Source organism: Condylura cristata, unplaced genomic scaffold, assembly GCF_000260355.1.
Source record: "Condylura cristata isolate star-nosed mole 26May11 unplaced genomic scaffold, ConCri1.0 scaffold00015, whole genome shotgun sequence".
Classification (NCBI taxonomy): domain Eukaryota; kingdom Metazoa; phylum Chordata; class Mammalia; order Eulipotyphla; family Talpidae; genus Condylura; species Condylura cristata.
In genome coordinates, this window is record NW_004567116.1 from 32,865,769 (window position 1) to 32,889,819 (window position 24,051).

The 24,051-nt window shown below is 33.8% G+C and overlaps 1 protein-coding gene across 3 annotated transcripts in view; it reads left to right on the forward strand.

The window, feature by feature from the left end:
* SBF2 (SET binding factor 2) overlaps positions 1 to 24,051 on the forward strand; it is a 315,525-nt gene that overhangs the window by 130,088 nt on the left and 161,386 nt on the right. For all 3 annotated transcript variants that reach the window (XM_004683051.2, XM_012725460.1, XM_012725461.1), the window contains exons 4-8: positions 1,633 to 1,755; positions 4,529 to 4,639; positions 6,053 to 6,158; positions 20,412 to 20,544; positions 21,769 to 21,877. In XM_004683051.2, coding sequence (XP_004683108.1) covers positions 1,633 to 1,755; positions 4,529 to 4,639; positions 6,053 to 6,158; positions 20,412 to 20,544; positions 21,769 to 21,877 — 582 coding nt within the window. The remainder of the gene's footprint in view (positions 1 to 1,632; positions 1,756 to 4,528; positions 4,640 to 6,052; positions 6,159 to 20,411; positions 20,545 to 21,768; positions 21,878 to 24,051) is intronic.

The window sequence follows — 24,051 nt, forward strand, 5'->3', positions numbered from 1 at the left end:
ACCTGGGGGAGCCCCATGACTACTGACCCTTTACTCACTCCTTGGTATGCAACTCTACAACTCAGCTCTTGGTGTGTACTACATCATCTCTGTCCATGTACAGCTGCCAATGCAAATCCACCCGGAACCCTGTAGAAACTGAAAGTGTATGTAAGCCCCTGACTTCCTGCAGACAGAGCTCAGCCTTTGGATACAAATCTGAGTCTGCACTGGTGCAATAAACCTGCTTCTTGTTAGCCCTGGTGTCTAAGTTTCTTTTGTGACATATAACATTTCTGTGAGCAATTGTGATATATTGTGAGCCATTCTAGGAATTAAGAATAAGAGAAAAAAAATAGTAAGTGGATATCTTTAGGGAGAAAGATAAATTTTAAGCTGTATCTTTTTTTTTTTAAGGATGTATTTATTTATGCATACAGAGCTGGGGTATAGGCCAGAGGTGCAGGGGTGGTGAGAAGATTCACCAGAGACAGAGTGGGGAGCAGAACAGGCAGATGGACCAAGTACACTGCTGAGGGGAGCAGCAGGTGGGTCAGGAGAGGTCTGCCACACCATGTGGGTCACCTCCGGGGCAGGTGGGGATCAAACTCATGCTGAAGTGGCTTTATCTTCTTAGTGCTGTGCTTTAACCCACTGTGCCACCAGGGAGGGCCTTTAAGTTGTATCTTTAACAGAAAAGAAAGAAAAGGGGATTCTAGTTAGGAAAGATATCCCAGCAACTTAGAGTATCTATCATCTAGAAATAAATCTGAATACTTTTTTGTCTTTTTTTTTTTTAGTTGAAAACGTCTATAGTGATCATATGTAATATTTTAAAACAAGTATACAGGAAATATTTATTGATTTCTAAGTATGATTAATGTTTTTCAAAGTTTACTTAATATTTACTCACTGAATTTTAGAAGTTTCTTAATTCTAGATTTTTTATTTTGCTAAAATATGACTCATGACTTGCCATTTTAACCAACTGTGCAGTTTATTGCCATTAAGTACAGTTTGAAAGTTAGTTTTATGCATAAAAATACTGTCTCAAAAGTATCACCATTGCTGCTTATGAACAAAAGGGATTTAGAGAAGTTTGGATTTTTCTTCTAATAGCATTTTGGAATCATAACTAATTTTCACTTTTGTTTGAAAGATTAGGGCAAGCAGTAAACAAAAATGAAAATTAGTGCTTTCTAATTTTTTTTTCTTCCCTTGAAAACTGTTTCTGTTTGAGTGTCATTTTGTAATTACATAGGTAATTATTAAAAATAATTGTTTGCTCTTGGTTTGCCTTTGGCTTATTTTTAGTTACTTTTTATTACCACTCACAAAAACCAAATACTCAAATCAAGTTGTAGTTCATAGAGCTTAAGGAGGAGTTTTTAAAAAATGGAATAAGTATGCTTTGATTCATAATTTCTTTGCTGATTTACTTATTAGTCTCCTTGAAAGTATGTTCCTTTATTTTTGTAAATTATAAATTTTGGTTTCAAATTAATTTTGGACATCTTAAATTATATATGAACAAATTATTAATATATATGGTATGTATTGTGTGCATATAAATTCCATGATATTCATATTTGTCTTTTGTGAGTTATAAACCTATGAAATTCATTCTGTTGATTACAGTTCCTCTTTTTCTAGGGTACAAAGAAGGAAGAGTTTGAAAATGAAGTGGAAGTGTCTGGTTTAATTCAGCCTGCAGAAGTATTTGCTCCCAAAAGCCTGGTATTGGTATCCAGATTAGACTATCCAGAGATTTTTAGGGTAAAGAACTCATAGTTGATATTATTGATTTGTATTATTGTTTAAATCTGTTTTGGGTGAACCATGGAAACTTGTTCATTGTATTTTAAAATATCTTTAAGTGGAATTAAGAATTCATCAGTAAAATTTAAATTAGTGGGAACAGAAGAAATGTATTGATGTTAGATGAAATAATTTCCTGTTTAAGTTAATGTGACTATTTTGTCAAAACATTTATTCTGTAACTTTAAGTGAATTAACTCCATTATAGTTGAATATTAAAACAAAAAAAATTGCAATTTTTAGCATATTGATTATAGTCTTCACTCATTCACTACTGCATTTAAAATGCAGAAGTGAGTGTTATTCACTTACCTTTTTGAGGTCTAGCACTCAACACTCAACAACCCTCACCTTACCTCTGAACTCCCTTCACCTCTCAGGAAGATATTCATCATCCTTTTGAGCTTTTCCATTGTAATAGTGTTGCCTTTCCTGACTTGGTCAAAATATACCAGTTCTGTGTTGATTTTACCAGTCTTTTCTGATTTCTTCCTCTCAGGTAGGCATTTTTCTAGCAAAGAGAGCTTATCAGGAAAGTGAGTGTCATTTTCAGAAAAGTTTCCCTTAAATTTAGTGATCAGACAACCCCTTTCAAGCGGTCTACAATAAACTGGTATCACTTCATTTAGCACAGACTTGATATCTCCATGCGTGACAATCAGACCTGAATAAGAGATAATCACTGTGATTTGGTTGTCATGAAATACTGGCTTTTGGAAGCCACACAATACTTCAGCCAGTTGTATGTCTATGCATGTGAAGGTCTTCGCCTTGCCTAGTAAAAACATCATGTTCCTTTGATCTAAAACAATGATAATATCTCCTGGCTTGAGTCCTGGTTCTTGGTCCTCTTCACCATGAAAGGTAATTTTCTGGCCATCTTTTCATGCCTATGTCCATTGCAGCTTTTACATCTATCAGTGTGAACTTAATCTGCTTCCCTTAGCCCTGAAATTACTACACACAGACAGAATTTACTGAAACATTCTAGGTTCTCCTCAATGAATTCTTGCTTGTGTTTCAATACCTCAACAATTGGGATAGCACTCTGCTGCTTTTTTCCTACCATCATCTCAGTCTTCACTGCTACAAATCACATTTTTGCAGAGCTAGCTTTCTTGCTGCACCATTAAAGAAATTTTCTGATGTCCCTGACTCGATGCACAAATGTTTTTCCCTCTGTTTTTCCTGATTCATTCTTTCCCCTCTAGAAAAAATACATCAGAGATACCCAAATGGGAAGGCAGAATTGCCACCTGCTTCATCTTCCATAATGACCTGTTGTCCTTTGTCATATAATTCTTTTTTCTTTGCATCAGAGACTATTTCATATGCTTAAGAAATCTGTTTAGACTTCTTTCCTTCATTTGGAATCTTGTCATATCAGGGTAGTACTTGAAGCCAGTAAGTCTTTATCATTTCTTCCTGGGTGGCACTGGATTTGCCCCCTCTCCAAAACATCATAGTAAATGGTTTTGTGCATGATGTTCTACAACTAGATGAGCAACTGCTAAGTGGACTGAGATGGTGTCAGGAACTTGGAAGGAGCTGGTTGCTGTGCACAGGTCTGGCAGCTGGACACTCCTCTATCTCTACTGAGTATTCTGGAGAGTACTCTCATATGACTGTTTTAACTTCAAAAGATGTATTGTTTGTTTAAAATAGGTTTTATGTTCAGTTATTCTAAAATTCATGAACCCTAAAGAAATCATTTGGTTCCTCATACAAAATTTTAATGCGTCCAGGTCCTGCCAGGATCTCCACTTATAGAGAAATTTAAATACATTAGTAAAGTAACAGTTTTGTTCATTCACCTTATTTTGAGGAGCCCAGTTAAAGTAAATAGAATGTTTGAGATTTTAAGTAGATCTGACAACATAGCTTTAAAACATTGACTTCATGGTAAGTTTTTGTTTAGATGTTCAGTATTTTCAAATATAAGAGAAAAATTTATTATAAATATATTTAAGATGACTTGTTTTTCTTATTTCAATTGCTACTTTTAATAGTGATAATCCCCAATATCCAAAATCATGGTTCTTCTTGGGAAAGGATAAATTATACCTTAAAATTTCCCAAATATATGGGAATTCAATACATAATTTATAATACATAATTTGTGGGAAAATTTCCGTATGCTGTTATACAAAAATGAGATAATATATATTCTAGAAAAACTAATTCAGTGTCAGAATTTTAATGAATGAAAAACTCCTAACATACTAGTTTTTCAGTCACAAATTTCAGTAAACTGACTCATAAATATTGTATTTTATATTCCATTTTACCACCTACTTTCTTTTGAACTTGTGTTAATTATCTCTTTTGTTATTCTTTGTAATAGTTCATATTAAATTTACCTTTATATAAATGCCTGTTTATAAGAACCTCTAAACAAAGTAAAATGTCTAACTTTTTACCTTAAAATTGGCAGTTTTGTAAAGTAAATTGAGACAAAAATAATTTATTTACTAGTGTGGTTATCTAAGTGCAAACACCTGTTTCACAAATTATGGATTTATGCTTTTCATAAATTCATCTCAAAAACTCATTTAGTGCTTCTGGTTCTAGAGGAAAATTTAATAAACTTGATAACATTTGCTGCTTAAAATTTAGTCCATGATCACTGTAGAATATACTTTACTTGGTTCAAAGAGAAATTGTCCTAGAAGCAGATGTCATAGCAATTTATTTATAGTACTTACTTTTTTTTGCATCTTTCTCTTTGCAGGCTTGCCTGGGTTTGATCTATACTGTGTATGTGGATAGTCTGAATGTTTCCTTAGAAAGTCTCATTGCAAACTTGTGTGCATGCCTTGTCCCAGCCGCTGGAGGATCTCAGGTAATTCCAGTTAATTTAGAAATATTTTCATTTGAAAATGGAACTAGGTTGCTTAAGCTTTGTCCCTATGGTCTGCCTTCCAAAGACCCAAAATTCCATTCATTGTTTAGGTCATGAGGTTAATTTTAACATAGGGTTCACCTTTCACATAGCATGATTAGAAGTCATATTTTGTGTAACTTGAACTCCAGTTTACATGTTTAAGTTGAAATTTTAAGATGTGTACTGTCTGTTTCTTACTTTTCTACACTTCATTTTATTAAATAAAAAGCTTTAAATGATAAGAATTAGGAGATAACATTAAGAAAATTCAGCACAATTCTGTGTAACATAACTACTCGTTAATAGATTCATTTATTCATTTAACTGGATAACAGCTCATCTAATGGCCCTAAATCCATTTTATGCAGTTTGTTAAAACTTCAGAATAGGATACTTTAAACTTTGAAAGAAGGCTTATCTTCCTTATTTCAGTTTGCTATTTTTAGTAATAATAATGTGACCATTCTTTTCTTTGAAAAGCATATATGTATCTTAAACTTTCCCAAAGACTTATGTCATAGTTTAAGCCTCAAATGAAGATATTAAACTCTCACTAAAATAAAACTTGCTCAGACTGGTCATGTATTTTTATCTTCTATGTGCCTTGAGATTTTCATATTTGTTTCTGAAGTAGAAGATAAAAATCTGTGACCTAGTATTTCTAGGCTACCATCGTTTGAAGAAAAAAAAGACTGTGCCCTAAAATAGATCACTTATTTTGCTTATTCTTAAATAATATAGGGGAAGATGCCAGTAATTTACATTGCTTATCCTCAGTCTGACAAAAATATTACTTATGGTAGAATTGGCATTCTTTTCCTTGCCCTTTGCTAGTCTTATTATTTTGGTTATTCTTTAATCTTTTTTTATTCTTTAATCTTTTTTTAAATCATGTTTTCTCCTTTCTTCTTGTCCTCCTACTCAAAAAACAGAATATAAAATGTGAGATAGGTATACAATTGGACCTAAACTTTAAAGCAGTAGTTTTATGGAGCCTTTGTTATGATGAGATTTTTGTTGACTTTATCTTATTTATTGGTTTAATCATATATGTGGGTCATATTACATTTTCTCCATATTTTATTGCTATATAGTTGGCATAGAAATAGTGATTTTATTGTTTTTTAGTTTAGTATCTTGTCAGTGCTTTTTATGTCATTACTAAGTTTTCTCACTTAATATTCTTAAGTCATATTCAGTGGTGTACAAAGTTACCTGAATGTTGGGCTATTTTATTGTCCCTTGCATTGGTTAATTTGTTCTTAGGTGGTCAATATTTGCTCTAAATTTGAACTCCAGAGGCATTTTTTTTAACCAAGAAAAAATGTCTGAAAAGAAGTCTTTTGTGTGTTTGTTTTTCCCTATCTGCAGAAACTGTTTTCCTTGGGTGCAGGAGATAGACAGCTTATCCAGACTCCTTTGCATGACAGTCTTCCTGTCACAGGCACTAGTGTGGCTCTCCTATTCCAGCAGTTGGGTATGTTCTTTACCATTTTCAAAGTCCTCTTGTGGAAGACTACCAAAAAATATATATATTTTAAACTCACTACACTTGACATGAATCATGAAAATATAAAGCGAACCACAACTATCTGACTTATAAAATACATAGTTATGTGTCCCAATTTTAATAATTAGCAGTTTGTTTGTTTTTTTTAAACTGTTAACCTAGGCCATGGAAGTAGGTGTATTTTCTTTATGCTTTAAAAGATAAATACATAGTATATTTTTCCTTTTTCTTAGATGTATAGAAACTTCATAGAAACTTTTGCTGATGGAAGTTCAAATTCCTGTCAGGACATTATCACTGATTTTCTAGCAGTGACTAGGATGAATTAGAGGGAATATACTTGAAAGTGCCCTCTGCATTTTAATTTGTACTTCATTTAAAGAGTAATATAACTGAAAGTAAGAATGTTGCAGAACATGGTTGCCTTCCCACTTATTTTGCCTCTTATTTATATAAGCCTGCTTCTGAGTGCCCCACTCTCCTTGATTTAGTTTTGTCATTGTTTTCCATCAGTGTTTGTCTTTTTTTCTAGATCTACTGAGGCCTTTCCTTTCTTTCCTTAGGACTTATACTCTTCTCTATGAAATTCTTTGTTCCTTGCACAAAAACTCTACCTTCTTGTTTCCCTCCTCTCATGTTGAATTTAGCACTTTTCTCAGCTCTATAATCAATCACTCTTTTTTTAACTAGTGGGTATCCTTATCCTTCTGCTAGGTTTCAATCAGTTAAATTTAGAGGACCTTTAAAAAGATGAAGGAAGAGGCCCTTCCTGGTGGTGCAGTGTGTTAGAGCACAGCACTAAGAAGCTAAAGCCACTTCTGCATGGGTTTGATCCCCAGCCATGCAGGTGACCCACATAGCATGGCAGACCTCTCCTGACCCGCCCGCTGCTCCCCTCAGCAGTATACTTCATCAGTTGGCCTATTCTGCTCACCACTCTGTCTCTGGTGAATCCTCTCACTGCCCCTGCAACTCTGGTCTGTACCTCAGTTCTGTATGTATCTTTCAAAAAAAGATGAAAGTAAATATTAGTAGAATTTTGTAGTATCCTAATAAAGATTGACAGTGACCAAAATCACAGTAGTAGTTCTACCCCATCTGTTTTCTCTTGAGAGTTAAAACTAAATATTTACATGTTTCTTCTTGTCTTTCCCCTTGATAGTTTCTGTTCATTGTGTCATCTCAATTAAATCCTAATTTAATTAAGATTATTTTCTTTAATGTGTGGAAATCTCTCCCTGGTAGCACTTCTCCAAAGTCTTGTTGATTAATTTCTCCCTTTACAGATTTTTAACAATAATTCTAGGGAGTTCATGGACTACCTGTAGCCTGTTTATTGTCCCTATTAACTGTGATTTAATTTATTTAGACAAGCACAACCTGACTTTTTGGCTTTTAGAAGGCCCTGTGTTATCTCTAAAGGGTCAATAGAATCATAGGTTTACCATGAAGAATAGAAGGATATGATACAAAGAAATAATTTTACATTACCAAATGCTGTCACTTATGTTATGCTTATGAATGTTCCATAAACCTATCATGCTGTTGAGTTTTCACAATGAATGAAGGAGGAGGAAAAGAATTGATACTAACAACTAATGTTCTAGGCTAGGAATATTAAATATCTTAAATGCATGATTTATTTGCTTCAGAATAACTTTTTCCTCAAATACCAGTAATACCCCCACTGAGAAAAACTACTGTAAATAAGGTTTAAAATGATAAAACTTAACCTCTTTAGTAATGGTGCATTATATAATTCAGGCTGACTTTCCTAATAAAGACAAAGACTCTGTAGATGTAAAATAAATAACATCTGCCTGAAAGCAATAAAGGCAGTGAAGGATTATCAAGCTGTAATCCAAAAGAATAAAAAAAGTGAGACAGACAATTCAGACCAGTTTTTTTTTTTTTTTCAGAGAATATTGTTGATTTTGGAAGAAGTAACTGAGCAAAAACAATATATCATGTTCCTTTTCTTTATACAACAGAGCAGTAGGAATCAAAACAGTATGGTATTGGACGAAAAGTAAACACAGATACCATTGAAACAAATTTGATAGGTCAGAAACAAAACCACACACATGGCCAACTAATTTATAATAAAGAAATTAAGAGCATGCAAGAAAGCAAGCAAACTTTCTTCGATAAATGGTGTTGGAAAAACTGAACAACCACATATGAAAGAATGATACCACACTGATATTTGACACCATACACAAATTAATTAAAAATGTATTAAACTTGAACATAAAACCTAAAACCAGAAAATATAGGTGATATTGTCTTTGACATTGATGTTAGAGATGTGTTGGGAGACTTGACGCCAACAGCAAGAAAAAAGAAGTAAAAATTAACAGGTGGGGCTACATCAAACTAAAAAGTTCAACAGAGTGAAAGAAATGATCAGAACTGAGAGACATGCTACTGAATGGGAGAAGTTATTTATAAATCATGCATCTGATGAGGAATTAATATACAAAATATACAAAGAGCTTATAATATTCAGTAACAACAAACACAATTAAAAATACGGGCAGAGTATTTCTGATCAGTCATTTCTCCAAAAAAGACATATAGATAGCGAATAGCCACATAAGAAGATGTTGATCATCTGTTATATTAAGGAAATGCAAATTATCACCAAAATGAGACATCACCTCATACATGTGAACTATGGATAATAGTCATTATCCAAATGAGAAGAAACAAAAAGTGCTGAAGAGAATGGAGAGAGAGAGAGAGAACCCTTGTACACTGCTGGAGGAAATAAAAATCAGTACATTCATCATTAAAAAACAATATAGAGATTCCTTATCTGAGGAGGAAGGAAGCCGGATGAAGAGCCAGAAGGAGACCTCAGGAAGCCACATGGAGCAAAGGGAGACATGAAAAACTGTGTTTATTTCTTGGCCCTGGACTGGTTGAAAGAGATGTGGGTGAGAGACCCATGGGGAGGTTGACTATGCAGTGTTTATATTGATTTTGATTTTGTTCTTCTCCTCCCAGACTTGTCTAGCCACTTTTGACCTTTTTCTATGGGTCCAGCTAGAAGGTGCTTTAGTCTTGTGGCGGGCTTTCAGGCCGTGCTTTGGACCAATCCCTTTTGGGTAGACTTTTGCCCATGAAGGGATGGGTAACTTCCAGTGTTTGATTTAGAAATTATATTCTTTGTCTTTCATACTGTATTTTCACGGTATTAAAGTTCCTTTTCATATATATACACACACATATATATATATGGAGATTCCGTAAGAACTTAAAAAAATTTCCATATGATCCAATTATCTCACATCTGGGATAGCAGAAGTGCCCATTAGCAGATGATTGGAAGAAGAAGATGTAGTATAATTCACACAATAGAATACTACTCAGCTGTTTACACACACACACACACACACACACACGAAGAGCCTGGCTTTGCAACTTTGATGGATATATAAAGTGTTATGTTTGGTGAAGTCAGCTGGAGAAAATACAAAAAGCAAATGATTTCACCTATGTGTAGTACATAAAGAAACAAAATAAATGATGTACTTAATAAAATTTTAGACTGTAAGATTAAGTTTTACCAGTAGGGAAATGAGTATAATGGAAAGGTTCAGCTGTATGGTAAAGTAAAGAAGTAGACTTTTAGTAGGGATCTTAATGAAGTATATACAGATGTAGATTTATAATACTATAATGATATATACCTGAAGCCTATATAATGTTATAAAACAATGTTATTTCAGTTTTAAAAATCTTTAAATAACGACAAATCATTGCTTGAAACTCAGTAAAGTACTTAAAATCCATAAACATAATAATAAAATTATAACCTCAGAAATGAATGATAGGAAATCATTTTGTTAAAATGCTTAAAAACATCAGTGAAGAAAAGGAATCAGGAATTGAGTCTACCTTGCTTATCTGAACTGTAAAGCACAGGAATTTGTCTCTTTAAATGTTTTCTGTCAATAAATGAAGAAGAAATATAGAAATGGAACATTATCATTTTTTAATCCTCTGAATGAAGAGGTAAGCATCCACCACTGTTATCACAGGAAGAAAAAACAGGTAAAAACAAGGTGCCTAACCTTGCCAATACTATCTGGGCTTTGCTAGAGGGATTAAATATTAATCTGATTGCAAGAAATACAGAAATTGGGGAACTGATTCAACTGCTCCAAAAAAGTACAAAATCCAGACTCTTAAGACAAGAGGAAGACATTCAGGGAATTCAAATCAGGAAAGAAGAATTAAAACTATCACTGTTTGCTGATGATATGATAATATACATGGAGAGCCTAAAAAATTCCACAGAAATACTAATCAAAACAATCAACCAATTTAGTAAAGTAGCAGGATACAAAACCAACACACAAAAGTCTGTAGCCTTCCTATATGCAAACTATCAGTCTGAGGAAGAAGAAATCAAGAAAACATCCATTTTATAATTGAAACAAAAAAAAAATCAGATACTTAGGAATCTAGCAAAAAAAGTGAAGGACCTCTACAAAGACATTTATAAAACATTACTAAAAGAAATAAAAGAAGACATAAATGGAAAGACATCCCCTGCTCATGAATTGGAAGAATTAACATATCAAATGGCCATCCCACCAAAATCAGTTTACAGATTCAGTGCTATTCCAATAAAAATTTCAATGACATTCTTCAAAGAAATAGAACAAATACTGATGAAATTAAGATGGCGACAATAGGAATCCTTGAATAGCCAAAACTCTCCTGACTAAAAAGAAGGGGGATGGAGGCATCAATTTCCCAGACTTTAAATTATACCACAAAGCCATAATAATTAAACTATATGTACTAGAACAAAAACAGACACAGACACATAGACCAATGAAATCAAGTAGAAAGCCCAGAAATTAACCCACAGACTTATGAACAACTAGTCTTTAATAAAGGAGTAAAGAATGTGCAATGAAACAAAGAGCATTTGTTCAATAAATGGTGCTGGGCAAACTGGACCGCTACCTGCAAAAAAAATGAAGCTAGATTACTGCCTCATACCATGCACAAAAACCAGCTCAGAACAGATTAAACAATTAGACATAAGACCTAAAACCATAAACTACATAAAAGAAAATATAAGCAAAATCCTACATGACATGTATATATCCATAACATCTTTAAAGACACATCATCTAAAGCAAAGAAAATGAAGAAAAGATAAATGGCTGGGATTACATCAAATTTAAGAGCTTCTGTACAGCAAAAGAGACATTAGCCAAAACAAAGAGACACCCCACTCATAGTGAGAAAATTTTTGCGTACAATACAACAAGGGACTGATCGCAAAGATCTACAAAGAACTAATGAAGTTCAACAAAAACAAAGTAAACAATCCAGTTGGAAAATGGGCAGAAGAACTAAAAAGACACTTTACCAAAGAAGAAATGCAAATGGGGAACAAGCATATGAAAAAATATTCAACATCACTTGTACTCGGGGAAAGGCAAATAAAAACCACAATGAGATATCACCTTCTGTAAACCAGTGAGAAAGGCACAAATTAAAAAAAAAAAAAAAACTAGCAACAACAAATGTTAGCAAGGATGTGGAGAAAAATGAATTCTCCTACACTGCTAGAGAGTACACTGCTGAAATGCAAACTGCTCCAACCATGTGTGGAGGTTCCTCAAGTTACTAAAATTGGAACTTCCATGTGATCCAGCAATTCCACTCCTAACAGTCTACCCAAAGTATACAAAAACATTAATTCAAAAGGACACCTGCCACCCCTATGTTTATTGCAGTACAATTTACAATAGGTAAATTATAGAAGCAACCCAGGTGCCCCAAAATAGATGACTGGATCAAGATGTGGTATATTTAAACAATAGAATCTTACTCAACAATCAGAAAGGATAAAGTCATGCCCTTTGCAGCAACATGGATGGAGCTGGAAGGGATTATGCTCAGCAAAAAAAGCCAGAAAGAAAAATATTGAATGGTCTCACTTATAGGAGGAATATAGAAAAAAAAAAGTGACTAATAAAGTAAAAATCAAAATCATTAGGCAGCTATAGATCAGCATCATTCTATGGGGAGGGGAGGAGGGAACAGGACGAGGACAGGAGTGGGAAAAACACAAGGGACTATGGTGATGGTGCACAGGTGAGTTAGTGGTAGGAATTTCCCTGGGAAACCATACATTGTACAAAAATGAAGGATGGTATAATGAATGTATTTTTAAAAGTTATAATCCAGACTCTCAGAAACTCTATTGATCAAACATTCCAAAACATACTCTTTTTTTTTAATATTTATTTATTCATACAGAACTGGGGTATAGGCCAGGGGTGTGGTGGGTGAGAGGATTCACCAGAGACAAAGTGGAGAGCACAGCAAGCTGATTGACAAAGTACACTGCTTAGGGGAGCAGCGGGCAGGTCAGAGGAGCTCTGCCGCGCCATGTGGGTCAGCTCCCTGGGCGGGAATCGAACTCATATTGCAGTGGCTTTGGAGATCTTCATAATGCGGTGCTTTAACCCGTTGTGCCACCAGGGAGAGCCCCCAGAACATATTCTTTAGCAAATAAATTATAAGGAAAGGAAGGAATGGGGAATCCTTTCGATTAAAAGAAATTTAAAAGACTTCTCATTCTAATAGGGTGATGATAAACTGTTGTATTTTAGAAATGTGCATTTGGGTGGTAAAACTGCCAATAGAAGAAATCAGGTAAATAGCTATAGAAAAGTCAAAGTAATCGTTACTTACAGCACATAGAAGGAATTTCTAAGAATACCAGCAAGAGGGCCATCCCTGGTGGCACAGTGGGTTAAAACCCAGTACTACAAAACTAGCCACACCCACTGCAGCATCAGTTCAATCCTGCCCTCATTGAGGTGACTCACATGGCACAGCAGATTTCTCATGTCCGGCCCACTGTTCCTCTGAGCAGTGTACTTTGTCGATCTGACTGTTCTACTCCCCACTCTGTCTCTGGTGAATCCTCTCACCGCCCCTGCACCTCTGTACTCCAGTTCTGTATACATAAATAAATAAATCGTTTTAAAAAATGCCAGCAAGATTCTGTTTCATATGTAGGTGACATTTTTAAGTAAGCCATACATTTGATTTGTGTGATTTTTTTTATTTGTGCCTCATGTTACAATTAAAATAGTTCTCAAAATTTGTAAAACTATTTAACTCTATATATTATCATTGTTATTTTTAATACAGAACTGAAGCATGTTAGACTTTATCCTTCTCATATAACAAAAAATCTAGAGATAAGCAACATTGAATTACAGATGACAGCAGGGATGGTCTGGAAATTCTGCCCTCTTGCTTTTTCTGTTTTTTAAAGGGAGAGTTCTCTTACTAGACTGTGAAGTTCAAGAACAGCCTTGTCTTATTCTGTGTCTTCTACATCTGGCACTGTGCCTTCAGCACAGGTGTCAGTGTTTGTTGACTAAATGAAAGAATGTACTAGACATGAAGAAAATGCTAGTCATATCCCACTAGATTTCTATGGGTAAATGAAGTGTACACAAACACTTGGTGAAGATCACATTTTATTATTTTATTCTATAGTTTTTTTGAGCTTTAATTACTTTATGGTATATATATTAAAAGTTGTCTTTCCAGGGAAAAATAAGGAAAAGATAGGAAAGAGAAAGAAAAGTTCTTCTAATATAGTGCTGCATTATGGGTGATTTGGTGAGGGTATCTTACAGTGGTAATAGCTGATGAAGAGAATCCTAATGTTACCATAATTTAAAAAATATAAAAGGACAGACAGATAAGTAATTTCCTACCTGCTAAATAAAAATGAAAATATTAAGTGAAAACCAGGAGAACATAATTTAAAGTAGACAAATATGTGTTAGTACCCAGATAAAAAATAACAATAAAAAATGAATTACACAATGCTGGGTGCATAATTGTTTTTTCCAGAGAGTACAGTGCTGATAATTCTATCTAAAAGGCTGTTCTTTTTATAGTCATTTGGGTTGGACTGTTGTTAAAGTCCAATATTAAACCATTATCTATATAATAAGAGTTGACTAATTGGGTTGGGAGTGAGGTAGTGCTGTTGAATTTTAAATGCATGGCCAGGAAGCAGACAAGATTACAAGATTCTTTTATAGACTTGACTAGTTTTCCTTTGAAATATCAGAATATAATGATAGTATTTCCTTGGTTCTTCTTTCCAAGCATTTTTAGGATAATGAGTATGTTTTTCAGTTGAGAGGAATCTGTGTTTGCCTGAAATAATTATGTGGACTGCTGCTAACCCAACTTCATTTCCCATAATTTCTTGTTAATCACCTGACTATTGTGTCTTTTGTATTTTTTTTTGCAGCTATTGTGAAATATCTCTTTTTACCTGAAAGTTTCTATTTTAAGTGTATAAAACTATTGTTTTTTAATATTAAAAGATTGTATTCACAGGAACTGTTTTTATAGTCCCTGTGATTTTTTTTTAAAGATTTATTTATTTATGCATATAAGAACTAGGGTACAGTCCAGAGGTGCAGGAGGTGAGAGGATTCACCAGAGACAGAGTGGGGAACAGAACAGGTGGATTGACCAAATTGCATGGCTAAAGGAAGCAATGGGTGAGACTGGAGAGGTCTACTACACCATGTAGGTCCCCTCCCTGGCTGGGGATTGAATTCATGCTGCAGAGAGCTTCATAGTGCTGTGCTTTAACCCACTGTGCCATCACAGAGGCCTCAGTCCCTGTAATACTTTCATCTAAACCAGTGCTGTTTGACTTGGGGACCCCTCCTTCATCAACTAATTTGGTGAATTTCTCATGGAATCTTTTGTCATACTTATTTACCTATAATTTGGAATATAACTGTAAATGTACTAGTGCTAAAGAACTTATTCCCTGGGTTGTACAGTGTATTCTGTTACATATTTTAAAAGTCGTAGACTAAAATGTTCTTGGACCATCATTACTATATTTCCCTAGTTAACATTACTCTTGTCTCATCTGTTTTATACTTCCCTTCCCCTGTCTTATGGGATGTTATTAACATGTTATATATGTTTAATATTTACATCACAATTTGATGTATATGTACTGGAAAATGACTAAGCTTAGTTTAACCCTCCATCCCCTCATACTGGAACAGATAGAGACACATAGAAATAACACAAATAGACCAATGAATTGAGACCCCAGAAAAAAACCCACACACATGGACAGCGAACGTATCACAAAGGAGCAAAGAATAGGCAATAGGACAGGAAAGCCTCTTCCAATAAATGGTGTTGTACTGCTGCATGACAAGAATGGAATTTGACTACTGTCTCACACCATATATGAAAATCAACTCAAAATGAGTAAAAGACTTGTAGGTAAGAACTGAAACCATAAATACATAGAGGAAAACAGAATATTCCATAACATAAGTTTTTGAGAGATCTTTGTGGATTCAAGCCCAACAGCAAGGGAAGCAGAATATAAACTCTTGGGACTACATCAAACTAAAACACTTCTGACAGTGAAAAAAAAAAAAAAAACCATAACTAAAATGATTCACCTTACTAAATGTGAAAATATATTTGTACACCATAGATCTAACAAGGGACTGATATCAAAGATTTACAAAACACTCATGCAACTTATCAAAAAGAAAACAACTCAGTCAAAAAAATGGTCGAGGAACTAAATAGACATTTCTTCAAGGAAGCCTGCAAGTAGCCAACAAGCATGTGAAAAAGTGCTCACCACCATTTATCAATTCGGATCATAGAATGAATCCTATAGGGAAAATTCTCTAGTGCATGTCATTGGATCAGCTGACAAAACTGGGTTTACATGTGTAAAGTTAGATTTGAAATAGTGTAACAATGTTAAATTTACTTATGGCCTATACTGAGGTATGTAATAAATTATTCATAAAAAACATACTGAAGTAATTAGTTGTAAATGTCATTAGATGCAACTCACATAAGTACAATACATTCAGAAAAGGTTAAGTGTGTATGTGTTTAGAAAGTGTGCACTAGCCCATAAGTATAAATGTTAAAGCGATGGAGTAAAATTTTAACAATAGGTGAATCATGATAAAGACTCTATGGGTACCCTGTGCTCTTGTTATTCATACAACTTTTCTGTGAGTTTTAAATTATTTCCAAGAGAATATTTAAAAATCCGTGTAATCATGATCCAATTTAATAAATATAACATTATATGTAACATTGAAATTTTATATATGTTACTTTTCCCAGAGGTAAAGACTTCCTAAATTTTATTAGTCCCAAACAACTCTTCATACTTTGGACTAAATGTTTATAAGTTTATGAATATGAATTCATATTTTATATATATTATTTGGTAGTGTTTTATGTGATTTTACACAATATATAAGTGCTATCATTCTGCATAATCATTATATATAATTATATTTGTATTTGTATATATAGTATTGTTTCAAGCACTGTTCATATTGATATATGTAGTAGGAGCTTATCTCAAGTCTTAGTAACTTTAATCTATATTAAATTCATAAATCTTACTACTACAGATTAATTCCTAATCCATGCCACTTGAAAATTGTATTTAAAGTTTTTAAAGTCATATGGTTTTATAAATTTTGAATAATTTTTTTTTTTAAAGATTTATTTATTTATGCATACAGAACTGGGGTACAGGCCAGAGGCTCAGGGGCGGTGAGAGGCTTCACCAGAGACAGAGTGGGGAACAGAACAGGCAGATCGACGAAGTACACTGCTGAGGGGAGCAGCGGGCGGGTCAGGAGAGGTCTGCCGCGCCATGTGGTCTCCTCCGGGGCAGGCGGGAATCGAACTCATGCGGAAGCGGCTTTAGATTCTCAGTGCTGTGCTTTAACCCGCTGCGCCACCAGGGAGGGCCCCAATTTTGAATAATTTTTACTTATAATAATAAGCCAAAACAAACCATAGAAATTTGATTATAGAATTGAAGCTACCAGAAGGGGGATGGTATGGATAGAATGTTATGGCCACACGGTGTGATGACATACATCTGAAAGTTGTGAACTTTTACGCCTAAACTAATATTCAGTGCTTTAAATCAGCTTTACCCAAATAAAAATTAATATTAAAAAAGATTGTTTATGATAAATAACCTAGAATTATGTTAATAGCTAGGTTATAAATGTGCATCTCTATTTGTATTCACAGCAGCATGTCTGATAGTTCTTTTTCCACTTATCCTCATAAATACTTAGAACTCTAAAGTTTAAGTTTTGGCTATTGTGATGGGTTTTTAGTCATGTTTCATAAACATATTAGGTTGAATTTCTGAGTATAGATGTTGGAGTATCTTTTCACATTTTTCATATTTGTTAGTGTTCTTGATTCAAGTGTAGAATATAAATTTGTAGTCTCAAATTGCTTTAACTATTGATTTTAGTAGGGATCATTAAAAATATGGTTTGGTCTCATCCTTTTACAGTTATATTCTTTCTAGATAATTTCTTAATTTGAGACTTATCTTTCCTTTCTTTTTAAAGATTTATTTACTTATGCATACAAGAGCTGGAGTACAGGCCAGAGATGTGGTTTGGTGAGTGTATTCACCAGAGAAAGAGTGAGGAGCAGAACAGACAGATCTACTGAAACAAATTGCTGAGGGGAGCAGCGGGCAGGACAGGAGAGGTCTGCTGTGCCATGCGGGCCACAGGGATATCCCTGGCCAGGGCTCGAACTCATGCTGTATTGGCTGCAGAGAACCTCACAGGGCTGTGTCTTAACCCCTTGCACCACCAGTGAGAACCTTGTCTTTATGTCTTTAAGTTTTTATGATGGAGACATTTTTAACTTTAAGTACCTGAATTATTTTCATTTACAGTGTGTATATTTTAAACATTTACTGCTGCATTTATAAAAATATTCTTAAAAGTTTTAACATCTTTTACTAGTGACTCTTCGCCATTCAGAGACCTCACTTCATTTAAACATTCTTAGTGAGTACATACACTGTAGTAGGTACTAGGCTAGGCAGGAGGGATATAATGGTAGATAAGCCCTATTGTTACCTTTGAGGAACTTGCATTTTAATAAAAGGAACATCAGACAGGAAAAACATGGGAAAAGAAATTAAGATACCAACCTTAAGGAAGTCTTCCAAGAGCTTTATTTTTCAATATTGATCACACAGGCATGAAAAGTGGCAGCTGGGTTGGAAGGAAGGCAAATTGGCATGGAGTTGAGACTGTAGGTTAGGCGTTTTCAAACATTTTTAGCCCCAGAATCCTAAATCAAAGGAAATTAATGACAACTATTATAATAATACTATAATATGTTGATTATTTTCAATGGTACTGTGTTAAGAATTCTGTGATTCTTTATCTCATTTCTTTATTACAACTCCCAAGATAGGTTTTAATATCCTTACCTATAGCCAAGGCTCAGAGACATTAATATAAAAACTGTTGATGCAAAATTTCTCTTACTGAATTGTTTCTTTGGAGCAGAATGCATTTGAAAATCACTATGCAAAGGATGAGAAGATCTTCCAATGTTTGAGACACAGAAGTAACTTTTAAAATTGTGTTTTATGTCTAGCATGCTAGAAACTCTCTGGAAGATATCAGAAGTCAGTAAAGGACTAGATTTAGGAGAACCAGTTGTGAAACTCATACCTTAGTCCAAATGAGAAAAGATTAAAAGTTTAAACTGTGTATTCAGATGTATCATACGGAATAAATTTAAAATCATAAAAGGATAATGGGCCAAAAGGAAATTTGTATGTGTCATGTGAAGGGTAAACAGAGTTATGAAAAAATTTGCCTTCATAAAGCCAAAGGGGACTCTTGATTTTGTGTACCCATGTAATAATGTTGAACTGATACATAGAAAGATAATTCAGTAAGGAAAATGCGATATGTATGTACACACATACAATGGAATACTTCTAAGCTATGGCAAAAGATGATTGTTGCCATTTACAGCAATCTAGAAGGTACTCGAGAGGATTTTGCAAAGCTAAATTGACTAGAAACATAAAGCAAACATTGAATCATTTTACCAGTTTGTGCAATATGAAGAAACTTTGTAGATGGACAAAGAAAAAGTAAGCTAGAGGACATTGACAACCCATTACCAGAGGTAAAGAGAGTGATGTATAGGAGTAAGGATGTTTGGCATGTAATGGATGGAAGGAGGTTGTTTTTTAAAAAAGGATTCAGTGATAAAGAGAAGAAAGTAAGATATCATGTCATGGGCCCTCCAAGGTGGTGCAGCGAGTTAAAGCACAGCACTAAGAAGCTAAAGCCACTTCAGCATGAGTTCATTTCACCCCCCACCCCCTACCCCAGTGACCCACATGGCTTGGCAGAGCTCTCCTGACCCACCCACTGCTCCGCTCAGCAGTGTACTTCCTCCGTTGGCCTTTTCTGCTCCTGACTCTGTCTCTAGTGAATCTTCTCACCGCCCCTGCAACTCTGGCCTGTACCCCAGTTCTATATGCACAAATAAATAAATCTCAAAAAAAAAAAAGATCATGTCATACTTAGCTTCAATTCGAGATATATATATATATATACTGAATTTCTGGAATTTCCAGTAAAAAAAATGAAACAAAATACAAATTCCATATTAGCAGAGGGCATAAAAGATATGATAATTAGAAATCATAAACAAAAGGGAAGAATGAGACAAAAGAAGTAAAAAATATAAAATAATGTTCTGTATATGTGTATAGAGAAATTATTAACAGTAAGTATAAGATGATGAAATGTTCTAGTTAAAAGATAAAGATTATCAGGCTAGATTTTTAAAAATGTCAACTATATGTAATCTAAAAGAAGTAGAAAAGGTCCAAGTAAAAGATGGAGAAAGATATACCAGAAAAATTTCAGCAACAAAGCTGATGCAGTTATATTTAACATCAGACCCACTGATGTGATTTGAATGACTTTAAAGGGAAAAAAGTTATTAGAACAGAGCCAGCATTTGAAACATGACTTAAGTACAGACCTTGGAGGTGAGGTTAAAAAGGTAATAGTGTGTTGGAATATGTATGTATGTGTATATATAATGTGTATATATATATATTTTTTTTTCAGTATGTGCTATATGGATTGGAAGAAAGTTGGGTAAAACAAATACCTATAGATTTTAGATTATAGTTTAACCAAATAGTCTTCTTCAGAGATTTAAAAAATAATTGGTTACTTTGTTCTTGTCATTCTGGATCTATGTTTGTTAGTAACACATATAAAATTAAATGTATTTAGTAAGCATTTGTTCCTGTGTTTTCAGGAATTCAAAATGTCCTCAGCCTCTTCTGTGCAGTTCTTACAGAAAATAAGGTTCTCTTCCATTCTGCAAGCTTTCAGCGACTTAGTGATGCTTGTAGAGCCCTGGAATCTTTAATGTTTCCTCTGAAATACAGGTGAGGTATTTTTACCTGATACTCTTATTTATTTTCAATTTATGCACTACTTTTTAATAATTAGTTGAAACTGTAGGACACTACAAAAACATTTGAACCACAGGGGCATATTTTACAGAGTTATGCTATTATAAGAATCATGATTCTGATGGAAATCTAGCTTAGAATTTGAAACTTCTCCAAGTTATCCATTACTGACTCTTGATTAATTTCCTAAAAAAGTTTTGTCAGCAGCATTTAATTCTCTTTGGATGCAGTTGGTGATAGAAATGTGAAGTTAGTGCTGTCTGATTACTAGATAATAAAAAATCATTGGTCCTGAAAGTTATAATGGTATTATGGTTCTATTTTTTAAAGGGGACCCCTTTTTTTGAAACCTACTAAAGTATTTATTTATGTGATATGTTTCTGGAATACGTTTCATATAGTAATGAGGAGAACAAAAATGGATAGAAATATATTTGTAACCATGCATTGGTAATTGTCAGAGTTGAATACATGGGGCTTCATTCTCTTTTTTTCTTTTCCTCATTAATATTTTTTGGGGGGATTTGAGGGTGGGAGTGAGGGTTTGAATTATCCTAAATAGCAATGCCTGCAAGTGTTATAACTAGAATATATTTTAATGAATGTTTATTACCAATTAGATAATCATAGCATTTAGGAAATTTAAGTTCATACAAACTAGAAATTAGACTGTCTCTAGGTTTTCTTTAAAAAAATTGATTCATATGTATACCCTTTCTTAACCCCTACTAAAGATAAGACATTTTAGACATTAATTTTTATACTTGCTATTCTTATTGAATGTAAAAATTAAATATAAAATACAGTATTTGAAGGATTTTTTCATATAGGCATATCATCACCAATATTGAAGGGTAGGGCCCACTAAGGAGTCAATCTTATAATGTGATTTAACATTTCTATATAAGAAAAATTATTTCTTGCAATATTTAATTAATTACAAGATTTAATCCCTTCAGAAATTGTTTGCCAAGGAGTGATAAGGGATAGACAGTGTCCTGTGTTGCACTTACTTATATCTGACTACAAAGTTTTTTTAGCTATTTTCTTTTAAAAATTTAATATTAGCAACTGAGAGATGATTATTAATAATTAATAAACAAAGGTAATTTAAAATTTATACAACTTTAAAATGAAAGAAAAATGTTATAGTACAGGAAAACAGATATATCTGACATATATTTTTATTCTTCCTAGTTATCCTTATATTCCCATTCTACCAGCTCAGCTACTGGAAGTTCTGAGTTCCCCAACACCTTTCATTATTGGAGTACATTCTGTCTTTAAAACTGATATCCATGAACTTGTAAGTATTTAAGTATATATCTTTAAATTGTCAGTTATTGAGGTCGTTCATATTTCTTTGAATCCTGTAATATTTCAGCTAGTTACTATTTTTAGATCTGCTACATTCACAATAAAAAAGTGTGGAAGAAAATCATTATTGAAAAAAATCTAAATATGATTTTTTCCCTTATAGCAAGTCTGGGAAGATATACAAAATTCATTAATGTTTTAAAATAAACTTCTTTGACATGCTAAGTTTATCTTTCTGTAGTCTTCATTTTATATGTAAGAAAGGAAGATAATCTGTTAATTAGTATTCTATTTATATTTTGTTATTAGTGCTTTAATTTATAGTTTGATCACTGATAACTAAAAGCAAAAAGTATTTGCAGGAGAATATGGGGCTTTAGTGGAAGACAACTTTAGTGTGAGCCTCATTAAGTTACTGTATTAGGAATGCCAGGTGAATAGCAATACCAAAGAGGAAAAATAATACTCTATATTCAAGCCAATTCTGAAATAATATGTTTAGTTCTCTTTAATAACTTTAAGAGGGATTGTGGCGAAATAAAGTGCTTCAGAGTTTAGAAATTATGTCCTATGAGCCTCTAAGGAAATTTTCTCAGACAGTAACCTGATAATGTTTAATAATTAAAGATAAATGTTTGTTGTAGGAAAGAAGGGTAAGATTCTTCCCCCACCCCACCCTTCTTACCTCTGGAAGCAGCAACAGAACAGTAAATATGGAAACAAATTTTCACTCAGTATGAGTTTTCAAGTATCACTGTTACTTGCTTGATGAGGATGAATGGGTTTCATTTCACTCATTTTAAGTAGTAGACAAGGAATAGATTGCATGACACTCTTTAGTGAGGAAAGTGGAGGATGAGTTGGAAGATGCATGCAAATTGAGTGACTCAGTTAAGGGACTGCTTAGAGATGAGGGCCTTTCTGCTTATGCTTGTAAGTGGGTGGACTCATGCAACAGGAGCAGAGAAAGGCAAATAATAAGGAAAGAGGAACCCAAGTAGCTCTGTGTGACTTAATGCTCCTGTCTCCCGTAGTGCGCACAGGTCCAGCACTTAATGGTATTCCTTTTACCCTGCCTGAATCTGCAAACGAGTGCTTTTTTGTGCTTCCTTCCTTCAAATAGTTTCTCTTTCCTTGTGGTAAGGGGATAACCCCTTCCCAGTATTTTTTACTTTTGTGGGGTTCACCTCAAAGTGTTTAAAAGTAGTTTTCTAATTTAAAAGAAGAAAAGATTCTGTATTGAAAGGTTAGGTTAAAAATTTAGGCTACATGATAATTGTAACTCGTGGATCTTTAAGATTTTGTATTTCTACCTGTCATTTAAATTGATAATTACTCAATTGTAATTGTCAATAGGAATGTCATTCATCTATTAATCATTCTTCCTAACCTTATATGTTAATATCTAGTTTTTGTTTAACATCACAACAAACCCATATAAGTCAATAAATGTATTCAACAACACGCAGTGTGTACTAATTAGCAGCATAGCTGTCTGATTTGTAGGTGACTTTTTTTCATTACCTATCAATCATCTCTGGAGGTAGGACAAACCAAAGGTTGCCAAAAGTAAATTTTTAGTGAATAAATTAGAATGGTTTTTTGTCATTTTCAGTATAAAAACTTCAATATTCTTGGCTAGGTTCTTTGTTACACTTTAATTGTTTTTTAAAATAGATTTATAAAAGATTAAAAAATCACTTAAATACCTGAACAGTACCATTTGACATATATTGCTTTGCTTAACTATTGTAATGATTGCAGTATAATTTAGACATGACTGTACTTCTGTAATAAAATATCCACAATGCAGTGATTCAAACAAAATGGAATTTTATTTAATACTGATGCAGCAGTCCATAAAGGTATTCCAATGTAACAGACCAGTTTGTTTCATGAACCAAGCTTATTTCCTTTAAGTCTCTCTGCCAGAATTCCCTCATCAGATATTCAGTATTGGGTTGCTGCCCATCCTTGCATGAGAAGGAGAGAAAGAATATAGAAGAACTTTGCCTCCCCTATATTTTGAAGGCCTGGATTGTACACATCATTCTTACATTCCATTGGCAGAAACTTAGTCACAAACCACTTTTAATTTTTCAAGGGGAATGAGGAAATAGATGGTAGCTGGGAAGCCATAAACCTCCTCTTCTCATTATGATT